The sequence below is a fragment of the Heterostelium album genome (genome assembly GCF_000004825.1).
Source record: "Heterostelium album PN500 unplaced genomic scaffold PPL_scaffold3, whole genome shotgun sequence".
Classification (NCBI taxonomy): domain Eukaryota; phylum Evosea; class Eumycetozoa; order Acytosteliales; family Acytosteliaceae; genus Heterostelium; species Heterostelium album.
Genome location: NW_008805065.1, coordinates 1691624 through 1716278, shown reverse-complemented (window position 1 = coordinate 1716278; position 24655 = coordinate 1691624). Strand labels below are relative to the sequence as shown.

The 24655-nt window shown below is 30.5% G+C and overlaps 8 protein-coding genes across 8 annotated transcripts; 2 read left to right on the top strand and 6 right to left on the bottom strand.

Moving 5' to 3' along the window:
- Positions 1 to 1002: 1002 nt before the first annotated feature.
- ubqG (ubiquitin) lies at positions 1003 to 1470 on the bottom strand (the record flags this gene model as incomplete). Its single annotated transcript, XM_020574224.1, has 1 exon — positions 1003 to 1470. The coding sequence occupies one exon, from the start codon at positions 1468 to 1470 to the stop codon at positions 1003 to 1005; it is 468 nt and encodes a 155-aa protein (XP_020436296.1).
- Positions 1471 to 1747: 277 nt separating this feature from the next.
- Positions 1748 to 4572, bottom strand: PPL_03252 (uncharacterized protein; the record flags this gene model as incomplete). The annotated part of the gene is made up of 8 exons (XM_020574223.1): positions 1748 to 1753; positions 1918 to 2634; positions 2695 to 3145; positions 3208 to 3645; positions 3732 to 3982; positions 4058 to 4192; positions 4288 to 4448; positions 4512 to 4572. 8 exons carry the CDS (start codon positions 4570 to 4572, stop codon positions 1748 to 1750), a joined length of 2220 nt encoding a protein of 739 aa, XP_020436295.1.
- Positions 4573 to 4854: 282 nt separating this feature from the next.
- PPL_03251 (uncharacterized protein) lies at positions 4855 to 5721 on the top strand (the record flags this gene model as incomplete). The annotated part of the gene is made up of 4 exons (XM_020574222.1): positions 4855 to 4947; positions 5059 to 5148; positions 5282 to 5462; positions 5546 to 5721. 4 exons carry the CDS (start codon positions 4855 to 4857, stop codon positions 5719 to 5721), a joined length of 540 nt encoding a protein of 179 aa, XP_020436294.1.
- Positions 5722 to 6025: 304 nt separating this feature from the next.
- On the bottom strand, positions 6026 to 9195 carry gacG (RhoGAP domain-containing protein; the record flags this gene model as incomplete). The annotated part of the gene is made up of 3 exons (XM_020574221.1): positions 6026 to 6972; positions 7041 to 8664; positions 8743 to 9195. The coding sequence occupies 3 exons, from the start codon at positions 9193 to 9195 to the stop codon at positions 6026 to 6028; spliced, it is 3024 nt and encodes a 1007-aa protein (XP_020436293.1).
- A 2844-nt stretch (positions 9196 to 12039) lies between these two features.
- Positions 12040 to 15853, bottom strand: PPL_03249 (uncharacterized protein; the record flags this gene model as incomplete). Its single annotated transcript, XM_020574220.1, has 10 exons — positions 12040 to 12096; positions 12250 to 12275; positions 13057 to 13124; positions 13332 to 13559; positions 13693 to 13773; positions 13866 to 14035; positions 14124 to 14288; positions 14915 to 15021; positions 15417 to 15665; positions 15787 to 15853. 10 exons carry the CDS (start codon positions 15851 to 15853, stop codon positions 12040 to 12042), a joined length of 1218 nt encoding a protein of 405 aa, XP_020436292.1.
- Positions 15854 to 16711: 858 nt separating this feature from the next.
- On the top strand, positions 16712 to 19268 carry PPL_03248 (uncharacterized protein; the record flags this gene model as incomplete). Its single annotated transcript, XM_020574219.1, has 4 exons — positions 16712 to 16904; positions 17536 to 18592; positions 18669 to 18832; positions 19246 to 19268. The coding sequence occupies 4 exons, from the start codon at positions 16712 to 16714 to the stop codon at positions 19266 to 19268; spliced, it is 1437 nt and encodes a 478-aa protein (XP_020436291.1).
- Positions 19269 to 19845: 577 nt separating this feature from the next.
- On the bottom strand, positions 19846 to 20633 carry PPL_03247 (uncharacterized protein; the record flags this gene model as incomplete). The annotated part of the gene is made up of 2 exons (XM_020574218.1): positions 19846 to 20106; positions 20529 to 20633. The coding sequence occupies 2 exons, from the start codon at positions 20631 to 20633 to the stop codon at positions 19846 to 19848; spliced, it is 366 nt and encodes a 121-aa protein (XP_020436290.1).
- Positions 20634 to 21003: 370 nt separating this feature from the next.
- On the bottom strand, positions 21004 to 24309 carry PPL_03246 (uncharacterized protein; the record flags this gene model as incomplete). Its single annotated transcript, XM_020574217.1, has 3 exons — positions 21004 to 21480; positions 21542 to 23142; positions 24057 to 24309. The coding sequence occupies 3 exons, from the start codon at positions 24307 to 24309 to the stop codon at positions 21004 to 21006; spliced, it is 2331 nt and encodes a 776-aa protein (XP_020436289.1).
- Positions 24310 to 24655: the final 346 nt, after the last annotated feature.

Sequence of the window (24655 nt, the reverse complement as noted above, 5' to 3'; positions counted from 1 at the left end):
AAGTGACTTCATGGTGGAATATGTAATAAAATTTAAGTAAACCAATAAAATTGTATTTTATAACTGAATATTCGCCAAATGTGATGTTATAGCAGTTCGAGTATATATTATAATAAAAGTAAATAAATATAAGTAAAACAAAGATAATTATTTATTTATTATAAGGTTTAATTCCATTCAATTAATGATAGATGGAAAAAAATTAAAATTTGGGGGTCAACCACACAAATTTTTTTAATTTGTTTCTGTTTTTCCATGGAATTAAACAAGTTATTTGTTTGAGTGAAAGACGACTTGTTAAAGAGCTAAGAGCGACGACTTAAATACTGTAGTATGACGAATCTGTAGGACACCAACTTAGCAATATGGGGGACCACTGGGGTTAACACCACTTTGAGACGTAGGAGATCTATATGATAATTGGATATCTATTCGTATACTTTAACAACGGGAAATAACCTATATCTCACAGTTTTAAAATACTCTATGTAGCTACATACTTCAATCCTTATTCGAACTACTGTTTACTACATCAGTTGTGGCATGTGATCGATGTCCTAAAATGTTTGGTATCCAATCAAGTTGGATAATACAGTCAAGAGAGCAAATAAATGTAAATAACAGCAGTGAAGCTATATTAACTTGAATAGACAGTTGAAAACAAATTAATAAAATAAATTTTACAAATAAACTTACAATATTGATTTTAGGCAGTTGATCAAGTTCAACAGTCTTTATGTAAATCATCTTTGATCCAAACTAGTCTACTAATTGCTGAAACATTGTAAAGATTTAAATCATGTTCTCAGATAGTTTTGTACCATTATTCTTATTTGAAATTAATGAAGAAGTTGATTTAAGTTATTACAAATATAATTGTAGAAAGTTATTTATTTATTTATTGTTGATCAATTTTTCTAACACAAAAATTAAAAAAAATATTGCAAAAAAAAATAACAAAAAAAAGTAGTAAATTTGGTTGATGTTTACTTAAAAATTGATTTATTGAGGTCCTGGATCTCTCATCCAAAGGGTTAAATATATTTTTGATTCCTTTTGGATATTATAATCGAAAAGTGTTCTTCCATTTTCTAATTTCTTTTTGTTGCAAATAAGATTTTGTTGGGTTGGTGGGTAACCAAGCTTTTCTGTAACTTTGGCCTTGACATTCTCTATCGTATCCGATTCCTCTACCTCTAATGTAATGATCTTTCCATTCAATGTCTCTACAAAGACTTGCATACCACCACGAAGTCTGAGAACCAAATGAAGAGTAGATTCCTTTAGAATATTGTAATCAGAGAGTGTTCTTCCATCTTCCAATTGTTTACCTGCGAAAATCAAACGTTGTTGATCTGGTGGGATTCCTTCCTTGTCTTGAATCTTGATCTTGACATTCTCGATGCTATCACTTCCCTCTACCTCCAGCGTGATTGTCTTTCCTGTTAAAGTCTTTACAAAGATTTGCATATAATTTTATTATTAATATTTATAAAAAGAGTTATTTAATTTGATATGAATCGAATGAAAGGTTAATCAAGTTCATATTTAAAGAAAATAAAAAAAGTAATTATTTAAATCAAAATTAGAAAAAAAGAAATTAAATAAAAGATCATGATCTTTATCAAAAATTCATGATTTTCAAAGTTGAGTCAACATGAATCATAAGTATGACTTTTTCCCAGGGCATAATTTTATCAAAACAAAAAAAAAAAAACTTACAAAATTAATTTTATTTGTGTTTTTTTTAAAACTTAAAATTATAAATTCAACAGCCATATGATTGCAATTTATAAAGTTCAATTTTGTATGTTTTTTTATAATTGAACCAAACATTAATATTGGTTAAATAATTATTTATTTTTTTTCAAACAACTTTTCTTTGATTGTGATAGAAATTTTGTTATTTTCTTTTACTAATCTCTCTAAAATCACTTTGTATGAAGTGAAATTACTAGAGTTTACTATATCTATGAAATGATCCATTAGAGTATCTTGTTGTTCTTCATCGTCCATGTTTGATAGTAGTATCAACTCGGCGACAACCGAGTGAATCGAGCTATCAATGTCTTTGGAAACATCATTGGATTGGACCGCCGCCGCCACCACCACTTTTTCAGAGTATTTCAACAGACTGTTTAAAACGGTAAGTTGTGACATTCTGAGGTAGAGATCAGAATCAAAGGTTACCTCTACACATCCGATATTCGCGAGGAGATACCGGTAGAGAGTTGCCAGTTGCTCTGGCTTTGGTGCGCATGTCTTACTGGAGGCACAAGTACCGTTGACGACCGACTCTAAATACGACGAAATCTCTTCGAGTACAATGAATTTCGATCGGTTCACCAAATCAAAATCTATACCGTCTTCGTTCGACACGATTCGATCTGTAAGGATCAAACCAAAGATTCTCCATATCTTTTCGAGTTGCACCTGCGAACATTCACCCTTGATCGTAATCTTTGAGAGTATTGAAATCGAATCGATAGAGTATGGAATAAAGGTTTGCCAACTACACTTCAAAACGGTTTCTACCAAATCGATAATATCATTATAATAATCCTTAATATACATCTCACCAAATGTACTTATATTATTTAAACTCTTTAGTATACTACTTGATAATTTAGTAGACTAAAAAGATGTGTAATGTTAATATTATTGTTGTGACAAGTTAATAAAAAGATAACTTACAGATTGATATTTTGATGATAATTGTGATAATAATGGTTTCATAACTTTTGGTAGATAGACTTGATCGAATTGTTGTCTCTGTTCGTTGGATGTACTGGATTCCAATTGGAAGAGGAGTGCATATAAAAAGTTGGAAAGAACCATTGGCTCGGCAAGAACGTAGGCAAACGATATAAACTCATCGGCATACTCAAAGAAACAATCGAATAACAGTAACATCTTGGAGATTGCATGGCTGACTATCTCTCTTGAAGCAGCAAGTGCCGTACGAAGCGATTTGTTGGTTGGATTCTCTTTGGAGTGATTCTTTATATTGGTGAAATACAATGTAACCTTATTAAAGAATACCGGTAGATATTGTTGTACTATTTCCAATTCTCTAGGTGTATTTGAGAATACATATGCCAGACAATTGATTACCAATTTTAAATGTTCATCTTGTTCATTAAATCTATTCATAAAGATTGTTAGAAAAAAAAAAAAAGTTATTTATAAAAAGCATTAATAACCTACCTATCAGAGAAATGATTAAATACTATTTCAACAACCGGTTGACATTCACAATAATGATGTATCAATGAATAGGAAGAAATGATACCCATGAGTATGATGCACGATTCCTTCTTGGGGTGGTTCGGTGATGATGTCACTTTTTGAAGTAATTGAATCGATTGCTGAATCGATGGTTTCTTATAGTTTGATAGTTCCGATCTCTTGATTTTAAGTTGTTCTTGTCGTTGCTCTGCTGTCAATGTCTGTGTTTCATCGTCTTGGTCTTCGTCATCGTCATCGTCACTCTCCTCGTCTCTGGCGTTGGGATGCTTCTTTTTCTGTGTGGAAGGTGTCTGTTCCAACGATTCAAAAGGTACATAAATAAACATTTGCAAGTAATGTCCAATTACATTTACAATCTCATCAAAGATTGGTGTGAATTTTTCGATATCTAAATTACTATTTTAATTAAAAAAAAGTTAAATATTATTGATTGATTGATTGATTGAATAGTCAGTCTATCCTATTAATAATAATCTACATACATAAAAACATTTATAATATATTGTAAAAGGTTGAAATTATCTAAAATAAGAGTGGGTGATGTTTGAATGAGAACTGCAACCAACTCCAAGATTGAAGTGATTGAATACTGTTCGATTTCACTCTGTACAATCACTGGGAACAATCCAGAATCGAAATGCTTTGTCAATGATTCAATCACTGGTTTAGTATATTTATCCATTTGATCATTATATGCTTGTAATATCAATGTATATGATCTAATTGTTTCAACCTATAAATATTCAAAATAATAAATTATCAATATTAAACTGCTCTGTTTCATTCTATGAACGATAATAATACATACATAAAGTGCTCTTATTTCAACACTATCATAATCAGTAACATTATTGAATGATCTTAAAGTGACAAGTAAGATATCATTGATAACTCTATCTAAATAACTTTTAAATGAATTGATATAAGGTGAATATCTTGCAATCTATAAAAATAAATAGTGTAGTAATAAATTAAAGTGTTAAAAAAATATATCTATTTTTGTTGTTTTTTAAAAAAAACGAAATCGATGAAACATACCAAACCAATGGATGTGATTAACTTTCTAAGAATATCGATATCGTTTGTATTACCAGAGATATTAGCAATACTCTCTACAACCAAATCAGTGAATGACTTTATATATTGAGTTGTTATAGTCTGATTAATACAATAGTTTTTTAAAACATTCTGTATCAATACTATATATAAATATTAATAATTATTTTCTCTCTCTTTCTTTTAAAGATAAGATATATATTTACATTTTAATGAATTCGGATCATTCAAACGAGCTATTTCATTATAAAAATCATTTATATTCATTTATTTCTAAAATATCTAACAATATTACTTTAAATAAGTAAATTTAATATAAATAAGATATATATGTGTTTATGTTTATTTTAGATCTTAAAAAGGAACAGCAACTATCGAACTTTTGAACCCCATGCAAGAATAATTTAAATTTTTGCCTCTTTTTTTTTTGTTTTTTTAAGATTTTTTTTTTTTTTTTTTGTAAAAACTAATCTACTAAAAAGAGAAATATAAGTTTGGTAAATATATTAGTCTTATTAATATTTATATATTATAATATAAAAGTACGAGATGAATCATAACGATACACCAATTCCAATGGGAGGTAAAGCTATTCCAGCAGGTATGGAAGCTGATGCTGATTGGATGAATCAACCAATTGTTGTATGTAATTTAAATAGTCATATATAAAAATCAAATAGTTAGTTATGTATCAACATGTTCTAACAATTAAATAAATAAATATATACATTATATATATATATATATATATAGGAAACACCAACTGTTAAAGAAGATTACGGTGAAGAATATAATACTGTTGAAAAGTTACGTGAAGAATTAGGTAATTTGAAAAAATTGATTGTAAGTGTCACATTTGTAGAAATTGATAGATAGATAGATAGATAGATAAATCTATAGATAGAGAGTAATAGAAATGAATATATATTAATAAAATATCATCTTATTGTTTGTTGTTGTTGTTGTTCTTACGTAGACTAATTTAGCAACAGCAGTTGAAGGTGTATTTAGATGTCAAGCACTCTCTGAGGATCCAGCAACCTCTGAAGCCGAAAAGAACAAACTTGCATCGATGATTCCAGATCAAATCAATAAGAGAGACAAAGCAATTGAACAAATCGAAAAAGTTTTACCAATTTTCGAAAATACCGACTATGGTATGATACTAAGAAAAATATAACCAACATGACAACCTTTTTTTTTACTAATTAATCAATCATTTATTTTTTAATACCTATAGTATCATATAAACAAGGATCAGAAGAAGTGATTACAATTTCAAAGACAACTTTCAAAACTAAAGAAGATAACTTTAACTTTGGTACAGCATGTAAAAAGTTGACTACCAACATCTTTAGAGATCAAAAGACATTACTCGATAAAATGAAGGCAATAAAGAAAGCAAAATCTGCTTAAATAATAATAATAACAATTAATAGTTTAAAATATTATCCAATTTTTGATAAACTAGATAATAATAATAATGTTTATTTTGTTTATTGTTATTTATTTTATTTTTTTAAAAAAAAAATAAATATAAAAAAAAAAAAAAGAGGAAAATGATATTCACAAAAGAAAGAAGAAAAGAGAGAAGTCTATCGTCGTGTAAGTAAGTAAGTGAAGTGATAGTAAGAAAGAGTAATGATAGATAGTAAGAGAAGGAAAATAAAATAATAAAAAAAGAGTAGAGTTGATTGATTGATTGATATCAATCAATATCTTATGGATCTTCAGACATGTCTGTGAGTGAAGGTGAACGAGACATGAGTGAAGAGGTGATGGGTGATGCCGACCCGTGTGTGGAGATAAAAGAGGTGGATGTTGTTGAGATTGAAATGGAGGAAGACGAGAGTGGAATGAATCCTTTCTCTCTGAGTGAATGCTTGATGAGGTGTTGCAGCAGTAGTGTAACCAATTGATGACGTTCGAGTTGGCGTTGTTGCTCTATCGATTGTTGCTGGCTGACCGGCAACAAGATCGACGACATGACAACAGCGAGATTCTTGGCATTCATCTTGTTGGTTGCAGCGTTGTGTGCAATATCCGAGAGTAGACTGACCAACCACAATAAGAGTGAACGATTTGGCTCGGGAAGTGATTCTTTAACGGTTTGAATGGCGTTCTCTTCGCTGAGCACGGCGTTGCGTAGCAGTTCGAGGTCGTCGAGCGGTGTGCATACTTTGATGGGCAACTTCATAAACCAGTGTTTGATGAATGCAGCGATCGAGTGTGCGTCAATCGAACTTGGGTCGACAAGAGCGGACGAGTTGAGTTGTCCTGTGCTGCTGCTGAGTGGGTAGAGTGACGGTGACATCAAGTCGCCACGCTCCAACAACTTGGTGATCGAGTAGATGGCAATGTCCGGAGAGGAGTGTCTGAATAGTCCTTCTTGGTTGAAACCATCGAGTGACTTTAACTTTTGTTTCAGCTGGACGAGTATCGATGGCACCGTCAAGCTAGTGTTGACATCGAGAACTTGTTCAAGCGAGCGAGGGGTCATTGCAAAAATCGAGTTGGTACGTTTGAAAATCAGCTTATCCAATGGATCGATTGGATAACTCGATAGTAATCTTTCATTTGAAAGTAAAATAGATTGTCCATATTCAATACCTTCTTTACCTTCTTCTGAAGTATCTATATAAATTCCATATTCATCTAATGAATCATCTATAGATAAAAATGGTATATTAATATATTTGTTTTAAAAATAGTTTGATTAATTAGCAGTGACTTACTGAATTTTGTAATATTTAAAGATGATCTAATAATTTGAGAATAAGATTTGATGAGATCAGAGACTCGCGATGAAGATTCAACTTCAAGAACATGAGACATGTTGATCTGTTGGGATGGTGCTTCGATGGTGATGTAGAATGGCGATTTACAGGTGGAAAACGAGGTATTGTTGAGGCGTGGTGTCGATTGTGAGGTGGTGTTGTTGTTTTTAAAGTGTAGCTTCACTCCGTTCCAAAAGTTGAATGATTCGAGTGTGCGATCCTCGTCGAGGAGGTAGTCGAAACGATTTTGAATGTTTGGATTCGAGTGTTTGGTACATAGGAAAAATCTAAAATCTTTAAACTCTACGAGCTCTGGCGAGATCTGTTGTTGTGATGATGCAATTTGTTGGTTGATGTCTTTGTTGTTGTTTGGATTGGTGTTTTTGCGTTTGATTGTATCGATTGAGTGTTCGGTGGAGTTGATTGGATTAGAACTCTTGCCGGCAAAGGAAAGAGGTGAACTGTCAGAGTATGATCTTTGTGAACGTGTTTTGTTTACCGATTGTAAAACTGGTGAAGAAGATGATGATGAAGACGATGATGTTGTTGCTTGATTGCTGTTGCTGCTGCTGTTATCTTCTAGGATTGGCTCAAGAGTGAGTGACTGACGATGGTGTTTACTGATACCACCGATGATGGTAGGTGAGCGGTGCATTCTCATGAGCGAAGGGATGTATTGTTGTTTGAATTTGTTGGTGATGGCGGCGATTGTTTCGTTTGGACAGAGCGAAATGACAACTTCACGATTCAAAAAGATGATTTTCACTTTTTGGTATTGGCGACGGAACTGTAGCTCTGAGAAATGGTGAATTTGATATTCTCCAATGGTTTTGTTGCGGTCTGATAGCCAAGATTGGTCGGTTGGCACCTGGAGATTGTAGTCGTCGAGGAGTTCACGATCGATGTGGCTGTAGTGTTGGTAGATTTTGTGGAGTAGCTCTTTGACGGTGGTGTGTTCGTCGACGTCGAAGCTGGCGCGCGAACTGCTGTCGGCACGCGCATAAGTTCCGATGGAACGAGGTGTTGTGATGGGTGTGGTCATGGCGAGTGACGGTGTTCTTGGTGAACTATTGCGTGGCGATAGTCCAATCAGTTGGAGGAATGACTTTTTATGCTCGAGTGGCGCGCGTGGCGACGACGACAAGGGTGATGGCGATGGTGGAATGACCGAGGATGACGAAGGTGGAGTCAATCCAGAGAGATTCAAAGTTGGTATGGATGGACGTTGAATTGTAATGGATGGTGTAGGTGAATTGTTAGTGCTAAGATTGATTGTTGTTGGTGCTGTTGATGTTGATGGGATTGAAAGTGGTGGTGCTGTGATAAATGTATTGTCGGCAGATGTTCTAAGTGATCCGCTGGCAGATGCAAAAGTTGGAGTGGTCGATTGTGACATATTGAATTGTGGAGTTGTTTCGACCGATGATTGTCCAGAGATGGCCGAAGCACCAGTGGACAGTCCTACAGCCACAATCTCTGGAAGTTGAATATGTACAGTTCTCGATGGTTTCAGAATATGACCGACTGAATTTAAAATATGACTAACACCACCTCTTGAATCACGTTTAAATTCTATCTCTTGCTATTAATATGAAAAAAGAAAAGAAAAGTAATTAATACAAAAAAGGATAAATTAATTTTTCTAATATATAGTATTTACATTTTCACGGAATTGATATTTTGTGAATGGAGAATCTATTTTACACCATTTACTCTTTTGTGGAACGTAGATGTTGTATTCGTGGAGATTTTCGAGACAACCGGGTGGAAGCTTCTCTACGATCAATGCAATTGCATCTTTGATTGACTCTACTTGGTCAAAGAGAATCTTCTTGGTCAAGGAGATCTCTGGTACTTTGACGGTGAGGATGATTCTTGATTTATAGTGGACATCGTTGTTGCCGCTGTTATTACCGCTGTTGCTGCTGTTACCGCTGCTGTGTGACATGTTTGAAATTGAAGAGTGTAGGGAGTAGCTGTCGAGTGCTGCCGCTATATATCTTCTAATTCCACCTCTATTTTGTATTTTAATGCTATGACTATTACTTGTACTACACCTGTAGAATTGAAATTTATTGGTTTGGATAATAGTTGGAATTGAATTGTACAACATTTTTTTAGTTTTTAAAAAGTTAGTTATAAAGAATTTTAAAATTACAAGTTTTATAGTTTTTTTATAAATATTTATTAAATAAATGACTATTAATACAACAACAAAATAAAATAAATATATTTATAGTTTATGTTTTAATTAATTTATAAATTATTTGATTAAATATATGTTTATAGTAATAATTTTAAAATTGATTAATTAAATGGATTTTGGAATCCATCCAATTTGATTTAAATATTTTGGGAATGATTAGGTGATCGATCAAGATGTATTAACAGATTGATTGGCTATCTCGTTAGTTAATTAATATGTTGATATAGACAATAATATGAATACACGCTTGGATTGGAACGATTTTTAAATTTTAATTGATTTTAAATTAATTTTTATAGGAGATGATTGGCGCTTCAATCTATTATCTATAAGATCTTCATATACCTATTCCCAAGTGTGGGAATAATGTATGATCATCATTTAATAGAAAATATCCATAACAACAACATCAACAATAACAACACACATACACAAAACACACACTTTAAAGGTTATTGTTTTTTTAATCTTATGAAGTGTTAAGGTAAGGTAAGTACACACTTTGTTTGTGTGTGAAAAATAATAATTTGGGTGATGTCTAGTAGTGGTGTTTGTTTTTCTTGAAGTTGATCATAAAGTTGATGATTGATATTGTTGATGTTGTCAAACGTGTGAATGAATATGATGTGTTTTGGATTTGGTGATGTGAAGTGTGGAGGTATGATGAATACCAATACGTTAATAATTATAATAATAATTATGTTGTTTAATTAAAGGGGGATGGGAGATGAGGCATAGACAAGATATCTATTGTTTTGATGGTTGATTTTTGATCTTTGGAATTATAATCTTTTATCCTAATGTGAATAAACAAATTGATAGGTGTACTTTGTTTGTGTGTGTGTACTTGTGTGTTGGTTTGATTTTTTCAATGATGAAAACGACAACAGTGTGAATGAAGAGAGTGAGATGTGTTTGAATTTTAGTAGTATGAATTTGATTCACTTCATTCCATGTAGATCTATCTGTTTTATTTTTAATTCTCATTATTACTGATTGATTGTAATCTAATCTCGCTTGTAATTTTAGTGGAAAAGAATAGAGAAAAAGAAAAAAGCAAACGACATCATCTGTACCAATGATTTCAACATTGTACAATGCCAACTGTCAAGTTTATACATTGTAACATTCAATGGTTGTCATTTTATAACATATGTAAATGACAACTGCTTTTTGCTGTGAATGTTGTTGAGTTTACGGTCGATTCTGATACTCTGAAATTGGTTAACCATTCTATATGTTTTTTTTTAAATAAAAAAAAAATCTATTCTACTATAACTATAAACTACAAGTTCCAACAATTTCATTGCAACCATGATATGATGATACGATTGAATGAAAAGATGAACACTGAATCCAATATTTTCCAATTCAGTGGTTGTTATTTGTGTATTATATTTTGTTTGGTGTAATTATTTGGTTTGTTTCCCAACAATCCAACGAAATAATGTTTTTTTTAACAATTTTGTAAATTAAATTAATTTTAGACATACCTTTAAAGGTTTTAAATTTCTATATTACTTTTTGCTATTCTACTCTACTATTTTGATTCTGTTTTGTTTGATATAGAATGGAAATAAAATATTTCTAACTGATGCTGTTATTATGATTATTATTTTGAAAAGAAACAAAATAATTTTATATAAATATATAAATAAACTAGTTTATATATTTTTAATTAAATGGGATGTGTTACTTTGCTTTGCTTGGTACAACTATACTGTATTATTTCTGTCTGTCTAGTTATTGTTAGTTGACTACTGACTGCTGTAATGTAAGAGATATAAATAGAGATATAGTTAGTATAAATAAATTTTTGATTGATGTGATGATAAAAAATGATGATGTTAAATTTATAATTTGTTTAATACCAGTGTGTTAATTAAGAAATATGAATGTAGAATATGAATATGAAATTTATTCGTTGGAACAAACACCACCATATGTTATACAAAATCTTGACCAAAGAAAAAAACAAAGTGTAGAGTGTGTGTGAATGCAGAGAGATAGAGAGTGGAGAGAATATTGTAAAGAGATGTGTTTGATTATTGGTATAAAAGGATAAAATATGAAGATAGTGCAAAAGGATTGTGGTTTATAAGGTTGGATGAGCAAAGATTTGTTAATATTAATTGGATGGTCAAGTTTTGTTTTTTTTTTTTTTTTTTTGACTGTTGTATGTAAGTAAGTTATTGGGCGCGCTTTGATGATTGAGAATGAGTGGAAGATTGTGTGTTGGTTTGTTTGTTTGTGTGTAAGTATTACTTTAAATAAGAGCGGATGATTGATTGATTGACTCATCTAACACTCCTCCTCTTTGATGGGTTAAATTAATTGAATATGTCAATTATTTAGAAAGAAGGTGTGAGTGGTAGTGGTAATTGTATGAATATTAATTTTAATTTTTGAATTCAAAAAAAAACAAAACAAAACAAACCTATTATTTCCCTCCAAAAAGTTAATATATGTTTGCAAACATTAACAACAGCAACAAACAAATAGGTTTCTCAATTATTTTAAAAATAATGGTGTGAGTTTATTGTAAAAATATTTCAGTAGGTTGTCGACGACTCTCTTTTGTTGATGAAGTGGATGGGTGTGGGTGTTTTTGTTTTTACCACTGATTTTTCTAATTTTTGTGTGGGGAATTTTTGTTGATCTGATAATCAAAAGTATTTGGAAGTGACCTCCAAAACAACTGATGTTTTGAAAACAATCAGTGGTAAACCTCCACACTATTTTTTCTTACTTTTATGGTAATAAAAATAATTGTTTTTCGATGCAAATGCTATGAGATGAATGACTTATCTATTTAACAATATATTACCTTTGCAAAATAAATTTATTAATTTGGTTGTTTTGATTGATTGATGACTTTAATTAAACAAAAATAAAAATGAAAATGCAATTGATTCTTTATGATAACTATGCAATGACTGTTTGACTAAATAATTGATTTACTAATTTTGATTGTTTGTTATTATTAACTATTTTGTTTAAAAATTCATCTATTTCTGTCTGTTGTTTGATTTTTTATTGCTATTGTTATGTTATTATTAAAATATTTAAAAATAAAATTGTTCACAATTGATTCTTCTTAAAAAATAAAGGAAGGGATTGATACTTTATAAAGTAGAAAAATAAATAAAAGAATAGAATAAAAAAAAATCTCTTAAAAAAACTTTTTTTTTGTTTTTGATGATTTTTTTTTGTTTTTTTTTTGACAAAAAAATCTATAGATTTATCATTTTGCGAATACCTTCATACACAACAGACCCAGTTTCAAAAGTTCAAAAAAAAAAAAAAAATATCAAAAAAAAAAATAAAAAAAAAACCTTACATTGCCCCAGAGCCTTGTTATCACACCAACCACTCTGAGATTTGCATCAATTCCGAATAATCACAAACTTTGATGGCTCAAACACTATCCATTCACCACAATTGAGTTAAAAAAAACTCCCACTTTGGTAAAACAACAAAAAAAAACAAAATAAAAAAAAATAAAAAAAAGAATCTAGATCAAATTCGCGACAAGATGAGATTTATTTTTTGTAGTGAGTGGTGAATTTGTGATCTAGCATGTATAAACAATTATTAATATACATTAATATAGTTTTGTTTGCTTATTTTTTTAATAGTTTTCTAAATTAAAGATCTAAATTAGAAACAAACTAGTCAGTTGGTTTATGTTTGGCTCGAATCTAATAAATATTTAAACGTGGTAGATATTCGTTTGTCGTGGTTTTTGCAAAAAACAAACAAACTAACACCTATCATAATCTTTTTCAGTTGTTCTTATTTGGGATTGGGTGTTGTTGATCGAAAAGTCAAGAAGTCTATAAATTAAATTAATCACATACACACACACACATATATACACAATCTCTTTTTTTAGATTGAAAAGACAGAGATCAACACTTATGTTATAACTATCTTTTTTAAAATAAATAAAATCAAAAATTTGATTATTAAGTTTTTGTTTGTTTTGTTCGCTTCGAAAGTTCATTCGTTTCTTTTTATTTTTAAATATTTATTCTTTTTACAATCTTCTTTTCTCTTTCTTTGTGGTTTTCTTCTTCTCTTCGTCTCTCTTTTGTTTCGCAAGTAGTTCTTTGTCTCTTGCGACCTTTTTTTCGTTTTCAATCTTGGCTTTCTCACGCTTTGCTTTCTCCTCATCTACTATACGCTTTGTGTTGTTATTGACTGTCAAAGATGCCTTGGGTGTATTAGAATCTGTTTGATCTGACAATATAATATCTCCATTTTCATCTCTTTATATTATTATTATTATTAATATAGTTTGATTGTTTTATGTGTTAGTATAGTAACAACAGTGTTTAATGTCAAAATACAAGATCTTATCAAGTTTGACAATAAATTTGAATATGATGATTGATAACTTACACATCCTCTTCTTCATATGCATATCTAGCTAGAAGGAAATCTCTATTCTTTTGTTCCTCTCTTGACATTTTATGATATGGACTGCAAATAAAGTAGTAATAGTAATATTTTCATTTGATCTATTAATAAAACGTCGTTCAATGTATCACTTTAGTGAATATTTTTCTACATACTTTTCAAATTTATCATTATCATTTCTTTCTTGATCAGCGACTTCCTTAATCTTTAACTCTGACTGTAGTTTCATTGTTTCCAATAGTTTCTTATTTAAATCTTGATTCTCTTTTTCGATTTCATTCAATGCTTTCATTATATCATCAATGAACGATGTTGTATCTTTTTCCTATATTATTTAGATTCATTTTTTTTGTTAGTCAATAAACTATTATAATCAATTAATATGATTATGTACAGTATATATTACTACTTACGGTTAAAGATGCAAGGAATTCACCGAGGTATTCTCTTTTCTCATCTTCTTTTGTAGTATTGTCTTTTACCAATTCATAGATATAATCGACAATGGTATCTGAATCATCAAAACACTCTAAGGTTTTGATTGATTCAACGATCAAACTCTTCAAACTATCCATATCCTAAAAAAAAAAACTGTATAATTATCTTTTTTTCGATCCATATGTTTCGTTAAAAAATTTTGATTTTTTTTTTTTTTAAATAAATATAAATAAATATAAATAAATATAACACTGAAAATAAATATAAATATTAAGATGAATATAAAGATAAATAAATAAATATAATACATATATAATACATATATAGAGAGATAAATAAATTACTGGATGAATTAATAAATGTATGAGAGGAAGAAAGAAAGAATGGGTGGATGAAAGATTGAAAGAAAGAAAGAAAGAAAGAATGGATGAAAGGAAGAATGAAAGTGAATTAGGAGCTAATTCACTGCAGTGTAAATAAATAGAAATATAGTGTAGGAATATAATATGTAACGCGTTTACAGCACAATGTGCACTGGACTAATACAGTACTTATATTGTATTACCTATATCTATTTGTTTATAGAATGATACATACCATATATAATATAAAACAAAATTTACTACTACCAAATCAATATGCTTCAACATTCAAACACTCCGGATAATGAATCAAGTTGAAAGCGTTATTCTAAAATAATATAGCAAAGTGCTCACTTGTTGAATTGTGTTTTTGTTAATAACCAAAATCACCTTATTCAATGTACTAGACCAGACTCCCATCCGAACATATTCATAGCTTCATCAAACCCATAACAACAAATGAAAAAATAGGCGAATTGATTGCAAGATCCTTTACACACTAATACACATACTATTTCAAAACAAGCAATCAAAAATTATTGAATAATTATGATCCACTAAAGATATATCAAAGAAATAAAAATTAGTAATCTGTATTCATTAAAATAAAACAATTATTTACTTACACTATCTTTTATGCCTAAACATCTCCACATACCAAAAAGATAATAATAAAATATGATTGGAAATGTTTTAAAATCATTCTTGAATTGGTCTTATTACCAGGTTTGATAATGGGTTCTTAATGAGTAGAGTGGAGAAGAGCTGTCCATAGTCCGCTATGGCTGTGAGACATGGAATTCTTATAATAAGCTCTCGTAGAGATGGCCAATTGGATAAGAAGTCACCGGCATTGTTCATTTTTTCGTCTTCTTCTGAGGTCCTTGATCTTTTCATATGGAATACAGAATCGATCTATCTCTATTGCATCGTCAGTTTCCTCAACTTGTTCCATGATAGGATCTTCATGTGATGTCATTTCTACATCATTTGATGCTGCTGCTTCTGACTGTGGTGGAGATTGTTGTTGCAGTGTTTGTGAAAGTTGTTGTAAATAGTTGATTTGTTGTTGTTGTCTATAAACTTGAATCTGCGAGTTGTAATTGTTATCGATTTCAAAGATTACGATAATTTCTTTTGTTGGGTATGATTGCACTGTAATGTTGTGTTGAATAGGAGTATGGAGTCGTGTTAGGGTTGGAGATTGGATTGGTGATTTAGATGGAGATTGAATTGGTGTTTGGGATGGGGATTAGATTGGTGTTTGACTATTTACATGAGTTGATTTGTGAAGTTTTTGATTGTCCACTGACTTGATAGAGTTGATACTTTATGTCGATCATATGTAAATATTATACAAAAAATTGTTTCACATTTCTCTCCCATATTAGCATCCGAACCCAGCCATTAATATGTATTTCATATATCTTTAGAACAACAATGAATACTGAGTTTCCATGTGGACACACAGATGGTAGCTATGAACGTGAAGGAAGAATCATTCAAATCCAAATATTCGGCATCCAGACACGACAAACGGTGCCATCCACTTTGCGAGTTAAACAATTGAAAACTAACTGAGGGATACCAAAAAAAGGAGAAGCATCTGAAGTTGTATATGAATATTGCAAACAGTCAGTTTTAAAGTTTTGTTTTTTGTCATATAAAAAAATTAAAAAACAAAAAAAGTTAATTTAATTACTTGAATATTGGTGGAGATGAAGTTGTCTATGAATGTTGGGAGAATTCAGAACAGTTTAGTAAATGGATGAGAGATAACAATTTCAATAGTTATGAACTAGCACTGCAATACTTTGAAGAAATCATTCATGACAAGGTACTGAGTACAAAGAGATACCCTGTTGTTTGGGAAGACACCTTTTTAATGTTTGGCGATCAACTGAATAAAGATGTTATCGTTCAAATATACCATCAGCTAACAACACTGCAAGATGCTGTTAAAGCAGGTCACAGAGCAATTGCTTCAAATGCCTGGAATTGGTATTTAGAGAAAGTATCAAAACAACTTATTCATGTTATTTTATCGAATTATCTTATCTAATCAAATTAATATTTCTAAAATAGTATTCTATATACTCCATGGCAAAAGTTTTATTTAAATGATATAACTGTGAATATTACCGATAGTGAAGAAATCAAAAGAGTATTGAGTGGTGAAGTAGCGCTATGGAGTGAAGATGATGGATAGTAGCGATATCTTTTCCAAGATATGGCCAAAAGCAGCAGCCGCCGCCGAACGATTATGGAGTGATGCTTCAGTTGATGATGTCGATGAAGTAGTACCCAGATTAGAACGTTTCAGATGTCACATGATCTATCGAGGCATTGAGTCTGCGCCACTCAATTCAACATCACCAAATGGTCCTGGTCCTTGTGTTTTCGAATAAAATTTAAATAATATAAAAATAAATGTCTTTTAATTAAGTAATTGAAATTGACATTATTGATTTATTTAGTATTATTTTATTATCTGCATTGCACATTATATAAAGCAATTAACCCCTAATCAGTGTATAAAAAGGTTAAATTAAATTTGTATTGATCCAACTATTTTTTTTGAATATTAATAATTAAATATTTCATTGTTAATTGTCTTGATTTGTCTTATGTCATGCCAACACCTCTCATATCTATAATTTCATTTTATCAATCCCAAAAAAATTAAAGCAAATAATAATGTGAGAATACAAAAAAAAGCTGTGCAAAATAAAACCCAAAATATTTCGATAAATAAATACAGAATTAATTTATTTTTCCACCACGCCACACTTAAATTAATTAATTTGAACTACAATTCATTTTTTATGAATTCTTCTATCTATTAAAATATTTTTTTTTATCACTATAAATTTAATTTGTAAAAAGAAAATAATAAAAGCAAATAATATTTTTATCTATTAAAATATTTTTTATGAATTCTTCTATCTATTAAAATATTTCATTTATCAATAAATTTAATTTGTAAAAAGAAAATAATAGCAAATGAAAATATTTAAATTTTTAGATGAATTTAAAAAGTCTAATCATTTTGTTAATGAAGCAAAACAATCTAAATTTATTAAGATTAATTCAAATATTTCAGAGAAACAACAAGACAGTCAACCAGTAACAGATGAACAACAATTTTTATTGAGATCTATTGAATCATATCCTACAATATACACTTTTTATAATAACCTTGCATTAACTATTTCAAATGGTGAATCGGTGACACTTCTTAATGGACAATCAATGACACAACAACAACTATACCTGAAAGCCATTGATTGCAATCCAACCAATTATATTTCATACAATAATCTAGCACAATCTCTCAGGAGAAAAGAATCAATCACTCTTAATAATGGACAATCAATGAAACAACAACAACTATACCTGAAAGCCATTGATTGCGATCCAACCAATTATATTTCATACAATAATCTAGCACAATCTCTCATGAGAAAAGAATCAATCACTCTTAATAATGGCCAATCAATGACAAAACATCAACTATTTTTGAAAGCAATAGAATGTGATCCAACCAACGCCAGTTCATTCTTTAACCTTGCCCTTACTCTTACAAATGGTGAATCAATCACTCTTAATAATGGCCAATCAATGACAAAACAACAACTATTTTTGAAGGCAATAGAATGTGATCCGAGGCATTCAAATGCTTTTTTTCAACTTGGATATACACTACACACCTGTGTATCCAAGGGTGAATCAATCACACTTAATAATGGACAATCAATGACATTACAACAACTATACTTGAAAGCAATAGAGTGTGATCCAACCAATTGGTTAGCATATTTTAACCTTTCATTAACTCTTCCACAATATTCTTACGTATCTATTAAACTTAATAATGGAAAGTCTAAGACTCGTTTAAGACTATTATTGAAAGTAATAGATTTAAATCCAAATTATTCCAATGCATATTTCTTATTAGGAGATCTACTAAAATATAGAAGAGATAGTCGCGCGATAACTCTTAAAAATGGTATACGAATAAATTCACGTGGTCTATTTATAAAGGCAATAATGTGTGATCCATCAAACTATCTTGCATATGTGTATTTGGCTATAATAATGTTCAAGAATGAATCAATTACTTTACCAACAAACGGTACAAAAGTGACTTTTTCAAAGAAAGATCATATATATCAAAGCAATTCAAATTGACCCAAATAGATATATTGCATATTTTGGATTAGCATGCAATATGAAATTAAAAGAAACAATTACACTCAACAATGGTGCTATAATGACAAAACAACAATTATTATTGGAGGCAAACAGATTAAATAATACAAGTAAACTTATATACTGTGAAATTGTACTGACTCTGGAGAGTAACAAACAAACTATTACACTTTCAAATGGTGAACAATTAACAAAGAAACAACTAATTAAGAAATTTAAATTGAATTTAAAGCAATAAAACAATTTATTCCGAAGATATTTTATCAATTTGTTTTTTTTTTTTTTGAGGAAGAATAAGGTAACTGTTCTATGTTTTACCACTACTTTCGATCATGGATCACCAAAACAATCGGAGAGAGAGGGGTGGCAGAAAGCTGTACGATGACTTGTAACAGTACCACTACAATTATTATGATTATTATTATCAATTCAAATTAAAGCAGCAGAACCAACTCTGAGTTGTTAGTGTTGATGAGTTTGTTGTACTCGAAGGTGGCAAAGAAAAACAATTTTTTTTTTTAAGTCACAATAAAAGGTGGAAGTTGAGATTTTCAAAAACACATCACTTGTACCTCGGGTTTTATTGCAACTAATAAATTAATTATTTATGAAAAATGGTTAATTATTATCAGGCTGGGAATATGGGATCTGTTCTATATTTTACCAGTACGTTCGATCTCTTCTTGGATGACCAAAACAATCGGAGAGTAGGGGTGGCAGAGAGCTGATAGATGACGTGTGGCAGTACCACTGCCTGGTGCTGCTATCATTTAAATTGATAATGATGTTACCTTGCCTAGAACATCACATTACAGCTTAAAACACAACACACAGCTCTTTCTATTACATCTATTAGTATTAATAAAACTTTAAATTTTAATTTTCTTTTAAAGAAAGAAAACACTTGGTTGAGATTTATTTATTTAAACTAGCATTTAATTTATCTTCTTCTTTTTATATTCTCTTTCTATTTCATCTAATGCGATTGTTTATTATTATTGTTGTTGTTGTTGTATTTGATAATATTGATGGTTGTGATGGTATTGGTAATGATATTATTGACTGTCTGGTGCTCGGAATAATGATTGATCTACACTTGATTGAGTGTTGTTTTTTTTTTTTTTTATTCATCATCTTCGTAATCATCTGTATCAGAGTGAAATTGATCATCTTTATCAATCAACAAGAAATGATCGAATAATGGTAATACTGTTTTTGTTAGTAAAATGTTGTTACTCAGCATGATACAATCGAGGTCTTTGATATCCTCCAGAATAGACGGCCAATCACTAAAATTGTAACCATCGTAGTTGTTATAGTTGTTGGTAACTCTAATATCGAAATTAACTTTTTTTGAAGTTCGGTCCATAGGGAAGCCCACCGACTATTTCTTTTAAGAAGCGAACTCAATATCTCTTGATTGCTTTGAAGAGTAATTCTACTCATTTGATTTCTTCTTCTCAAAGTTCATCTTTTCTACACGTCTAGCTATTATTTCATTTGGTAAATAAGCAAAGTTGAATCCACGTTCCCAATACTTGAGAAGATGACGTTGGTTTCATGGAAAAGATAAATCAACTTACTTTCGATACGCTACGAGAATTCTTAATCTATTGTTTCCGAAATGAAAAACCAGTAGGTAATGAAATTGCTGTATACTTACTTGACAAACTTAGGGGTGGAATCAATAGTGACAGTGAATTGGAGGAGTTGTTCCCATTCCAGATGTATATCGAATCAATGTTTAGAGATGGTTTATTTTTGTCTTTCATTATTATCATACTTATTGCTTATAATACTACTTACTGATTTATTTAGAAACTTTCTTATTGCCTTAAAGATAAAACCATTTCTATCGAGTTGTGAATACTCTCCAAGACTAAGAATATAGTCAAGATAACGATGTGTCATTAGATTTCCCAATAGAGAGTGATTGTTTTGTAAAGTTATTGCGCGATCATTGCTGGAACATCGTATATCTAGGGATCAGCAATATGATGGAAATATTGTCAAAAACATTCAAGTTGTTTTCAAAGTTTAAAGTTTTGTTTTTTGTCTTATAAAAAAATTAAAAAACAAAAAAAAAGTTTTGTTTTTTGTCATATTAAACTTTAAAAACAACTTGAAAGAGTTCGATAATAAATTTAATCGATTATTCAAGACATAAACAATATCATAACATATTAATATTAAAATAAAACACAACCTATAAAACATAAAAGATATATATCAAAAGTTTATAAAAAGATAGACTAGACTGCAGTTAGAATATGACCATAGTTTAATTTATTATAGTATGATCCTTAAATTGTTTATCATTAATATTGGTGTCAATCAAGCCTCTGTGTGCGAATGTACGAGTGAAGAAGGTGTTAAAGTTGTGATATGATAAAACGAATAAGAATTGATTGATCTTGAATTTTTTTCTATCTTTCTTTTTTTGAAAATCTTCAATTACTGATTTATCTACAATACGATTGGTAACCAGAAAATAAACAGTGTTTGCGGATATAGAATCGTCAAGCTTACTGAAAAAATGACCAGCAAGTTTAATTACTTCACTATTGGATATCTGGTATATCTTCTTATTATTAACATTGTCTGAGAACTTGCATTGGACAAAAATACTGGTTATACCTTGCTTGCCTGTTAATTTAAAGATGTGGTCAACTGACTCGGTGTTTCTTTTACAAATATGAATGGCAGTGTCTTCAAAATTTGGTGCTTTAAATGGGTTTGTTTCTTCATCAAATATAACCTGTTGTAAAGTATTAATATTGAGTTCGATTATCAATTGAATTCTCATTAGATTTAATTACCTTTTTTGGAACGGAAGTCAGTATATCGTTAGTAATTTCCTCGATACCATATACACCTTTTAATAATAATTGAATAGTGAGGTTATGTTTAAGCTTAACATGAGCATTGATTTTGGCAATACAGATTCTTGGGAACAACTCTTCAAAATCCTTCCATGTCCAGAATTTGGTGGGAGATGGGAAAAATAGTAATTCTGAAGGAAATAATCTCTTGTCAACCAGTAATGAATTGAGAACCACCATGTTATAGAAACTAATAAATATGGTGTATTGAGTAGCATCTCTTTCCTCGACTGAAGCTGATGATGAGGCAGATGATGTTGATGATGATGAATCTGTAGATGAACCTGTAGATGAAGTGGAAAGTCTTGAAGGTAATGATGATGAATATGACTTTTGAGACTTTTGTGGAGTTAAGTCAAACAATTTGCTCTTTCTCTTGTTGTCAACATGAGCAGATTCCTCAGAATCTGTACTAACAGTATCTATCTGTTCCAAATATAAGTTTCCGGACAATCTTATTTGGTTCACTGTAATTTGATTGCCATCCAATTCACCAAGTTTAGTTGATAATGATACTGGTGTTTGTGTGATTGCCAATAAAAGAATTTTTTTCACTACTTTTAAATTGGTAATGGATGACATGCTTAACCTGCTAATCTTATCATAGCAACTTTTAGAAAACTCGAACAAATAACTATTACAACATCTTAAATAAAAACTGATTTCTCTAGGAATGAATCCAGTGTCACCAAGACCAATTTCAAACAAACCATGATATTTGATCAGAATCTGTGAAAGATATCCTTTTTTATCTCTGTTTGGATGTTTGTAGTGCTCAATAAATGGTTCGAGTGACTCTCTACGACTTAGAGGGTTGAAGCCAATACATATCCTTTGGTAATTCGACTTTAAATTGACTATATCGATTGAAGATGTTCCGGTGCAAACTGGTATTAAAAAAATATCTTTTCTTTTAACCATTATTACACCAATGGCATCTAATAATAGTTTAAAACTCTCACTTTTATCATTATTGTGAGATTGTGGTAATGATTTAATATATTGTTGAAATTCGTCCAAATGTAAAATGATGGTAAGTGGATTGGATTGAGTAATTGGGCTACCATTTTGTTGAACAGATATAATTAAATCGTCTATTACTTGATTAATTGTAAATCTGCTTGAAGAAGCGATTAGATGATCAATAACTTTGCAACCATAAATCCCAGATGATATTGCAAGACGCATGCCAATGCGAATATCAGCAGACAAACTATCCAGCTGGGGGTGATAACTTGAACCATTCAAGAAATTGATCTCGATATATATGGCTGATTGTAGTGATCTTCTTAAAGTTTGATCTATTCCAATGAGCTTGGCCTCTGGTATACGTGATAATTCATAGGCCGCTCTACTTTTACCAGTTCCAGATCCACCTGCTATCAAGAAAAAAACTTGCTCTTGTTTTTCTACCGTACCTCTATATTTGAATCCTTCTGAAAGGTTTGAAACAATTATGTCGAAAAATGAATCTCTCTCTACGAATTCGATATCGTAATCATTGTATTCTCTATAAAGAATTTGTCCTACTTTGAACTCTATAATATAATGTGATTAGTATACTTTGATTGATGTAGTTGGAAGGTGTTGATAGTGATTAGGTGATTCAGATGATGATTAAGATGTGATACTATTGATGGTGATAATGGAGTGATAATGTGATGATGATAGGAGTTGTGATTTAAAAGCTATACAACATTAGCAAGATGCAACTTGTTTGTCCTATATACTTTAAAGTATGGAGATTTGTATATAACATCGACAATGAAGGTGATCATCGGTATGTGATGATGAAGAAAAAATACTGATGTAGTGTAGGTTGCATATAGCAACAATCATGTAACAAAGCGGTGATGTAATACAATTTATAGCAACCCTTAAGGTTGTTAACCTGAGACTATATTTGTTGATATTGAGGTGTGTAATTGATATGTGTAGTCTCACGAGGGAAAATTGTAGGTGTAGTTTATCTGAAATGATATATAACAATGACAATGATGTATATTATAATGTATGATTTGATAATAACAAATGATAATTGTGTATCAAAGGCTAAATGAAGATGATGATTGTTTGTTTGTTTGTTTGTAGTAATGTTGTTGTTGGTTATTTGATAATAACAAATGATTATTGTGTATGATCGATTTGATGAGTAGATTTAGTAACAATAATGTGATATTTAAGAGGATAAGATGTTTGCTTTTGTTTTATATATATCACAACTAAATATAAAGATGTTTGGTTGAGTACGATAAATATTAAGTGGTTTGTGTGGTGTTGTTGTTGTTTTCTACTCTGTGATGATTGATAAGAGATGGATAATATAGTTCTGGTTGGTATTGTTTTTGATGATGATGAATCGCTTTAAATAATGTCAGATATGCGTGCAATGATGGTGATTGTAGATGTTGTGGAATATGTCCAGAGAAAGTGTTGATTGTTAATAACTTACCTTGCTGTGGTTGAGTGGTAGCGACATAGATTCGCTGAAGATTCCTATCGACTGGAGTCTCAACATCAAGTTGAATGGTCTTGGCTGCATCAGAGAACAAATCGATAGAACCGTCACCTACAGCGAGTTGTTTGGAACCTCTGATGACAGGGATGAGACGATTATAGTTGGCGGTGTTCTCGAAGGTGAGTTCGTCTTTCTTGTTACTAAACTCTACCCAACAAGTGAAAAGTGGGTGTTGTTGTTGCGACATTATGAAAGCAGCAAAGAATAATATATATAGATGGATAAAGTGAAGGAGAATGAATCAAAAGAAATAAAATAGCTACTGATAAGGATGAGAGTGTATGAGTAACAATGAAAGATGAAAAGATAGTATATGTTGTGATAGAAAGTGATAATGATGTAGTTTGAGTATTGAAGATGAAGAAATAGTAATTGTTGTGAGCTGAATAGAAATAAAATGAAATGAAGAGTATCAATAATAACTCAAAATAAACAAGTCATAAATATTTGGGGTGGGTATTCAAGAAAAAAAAGATATATATTTTGATCTTGTGAATTTTTTTTAAATGAAGTCAATTAATTTACCTTCCGAT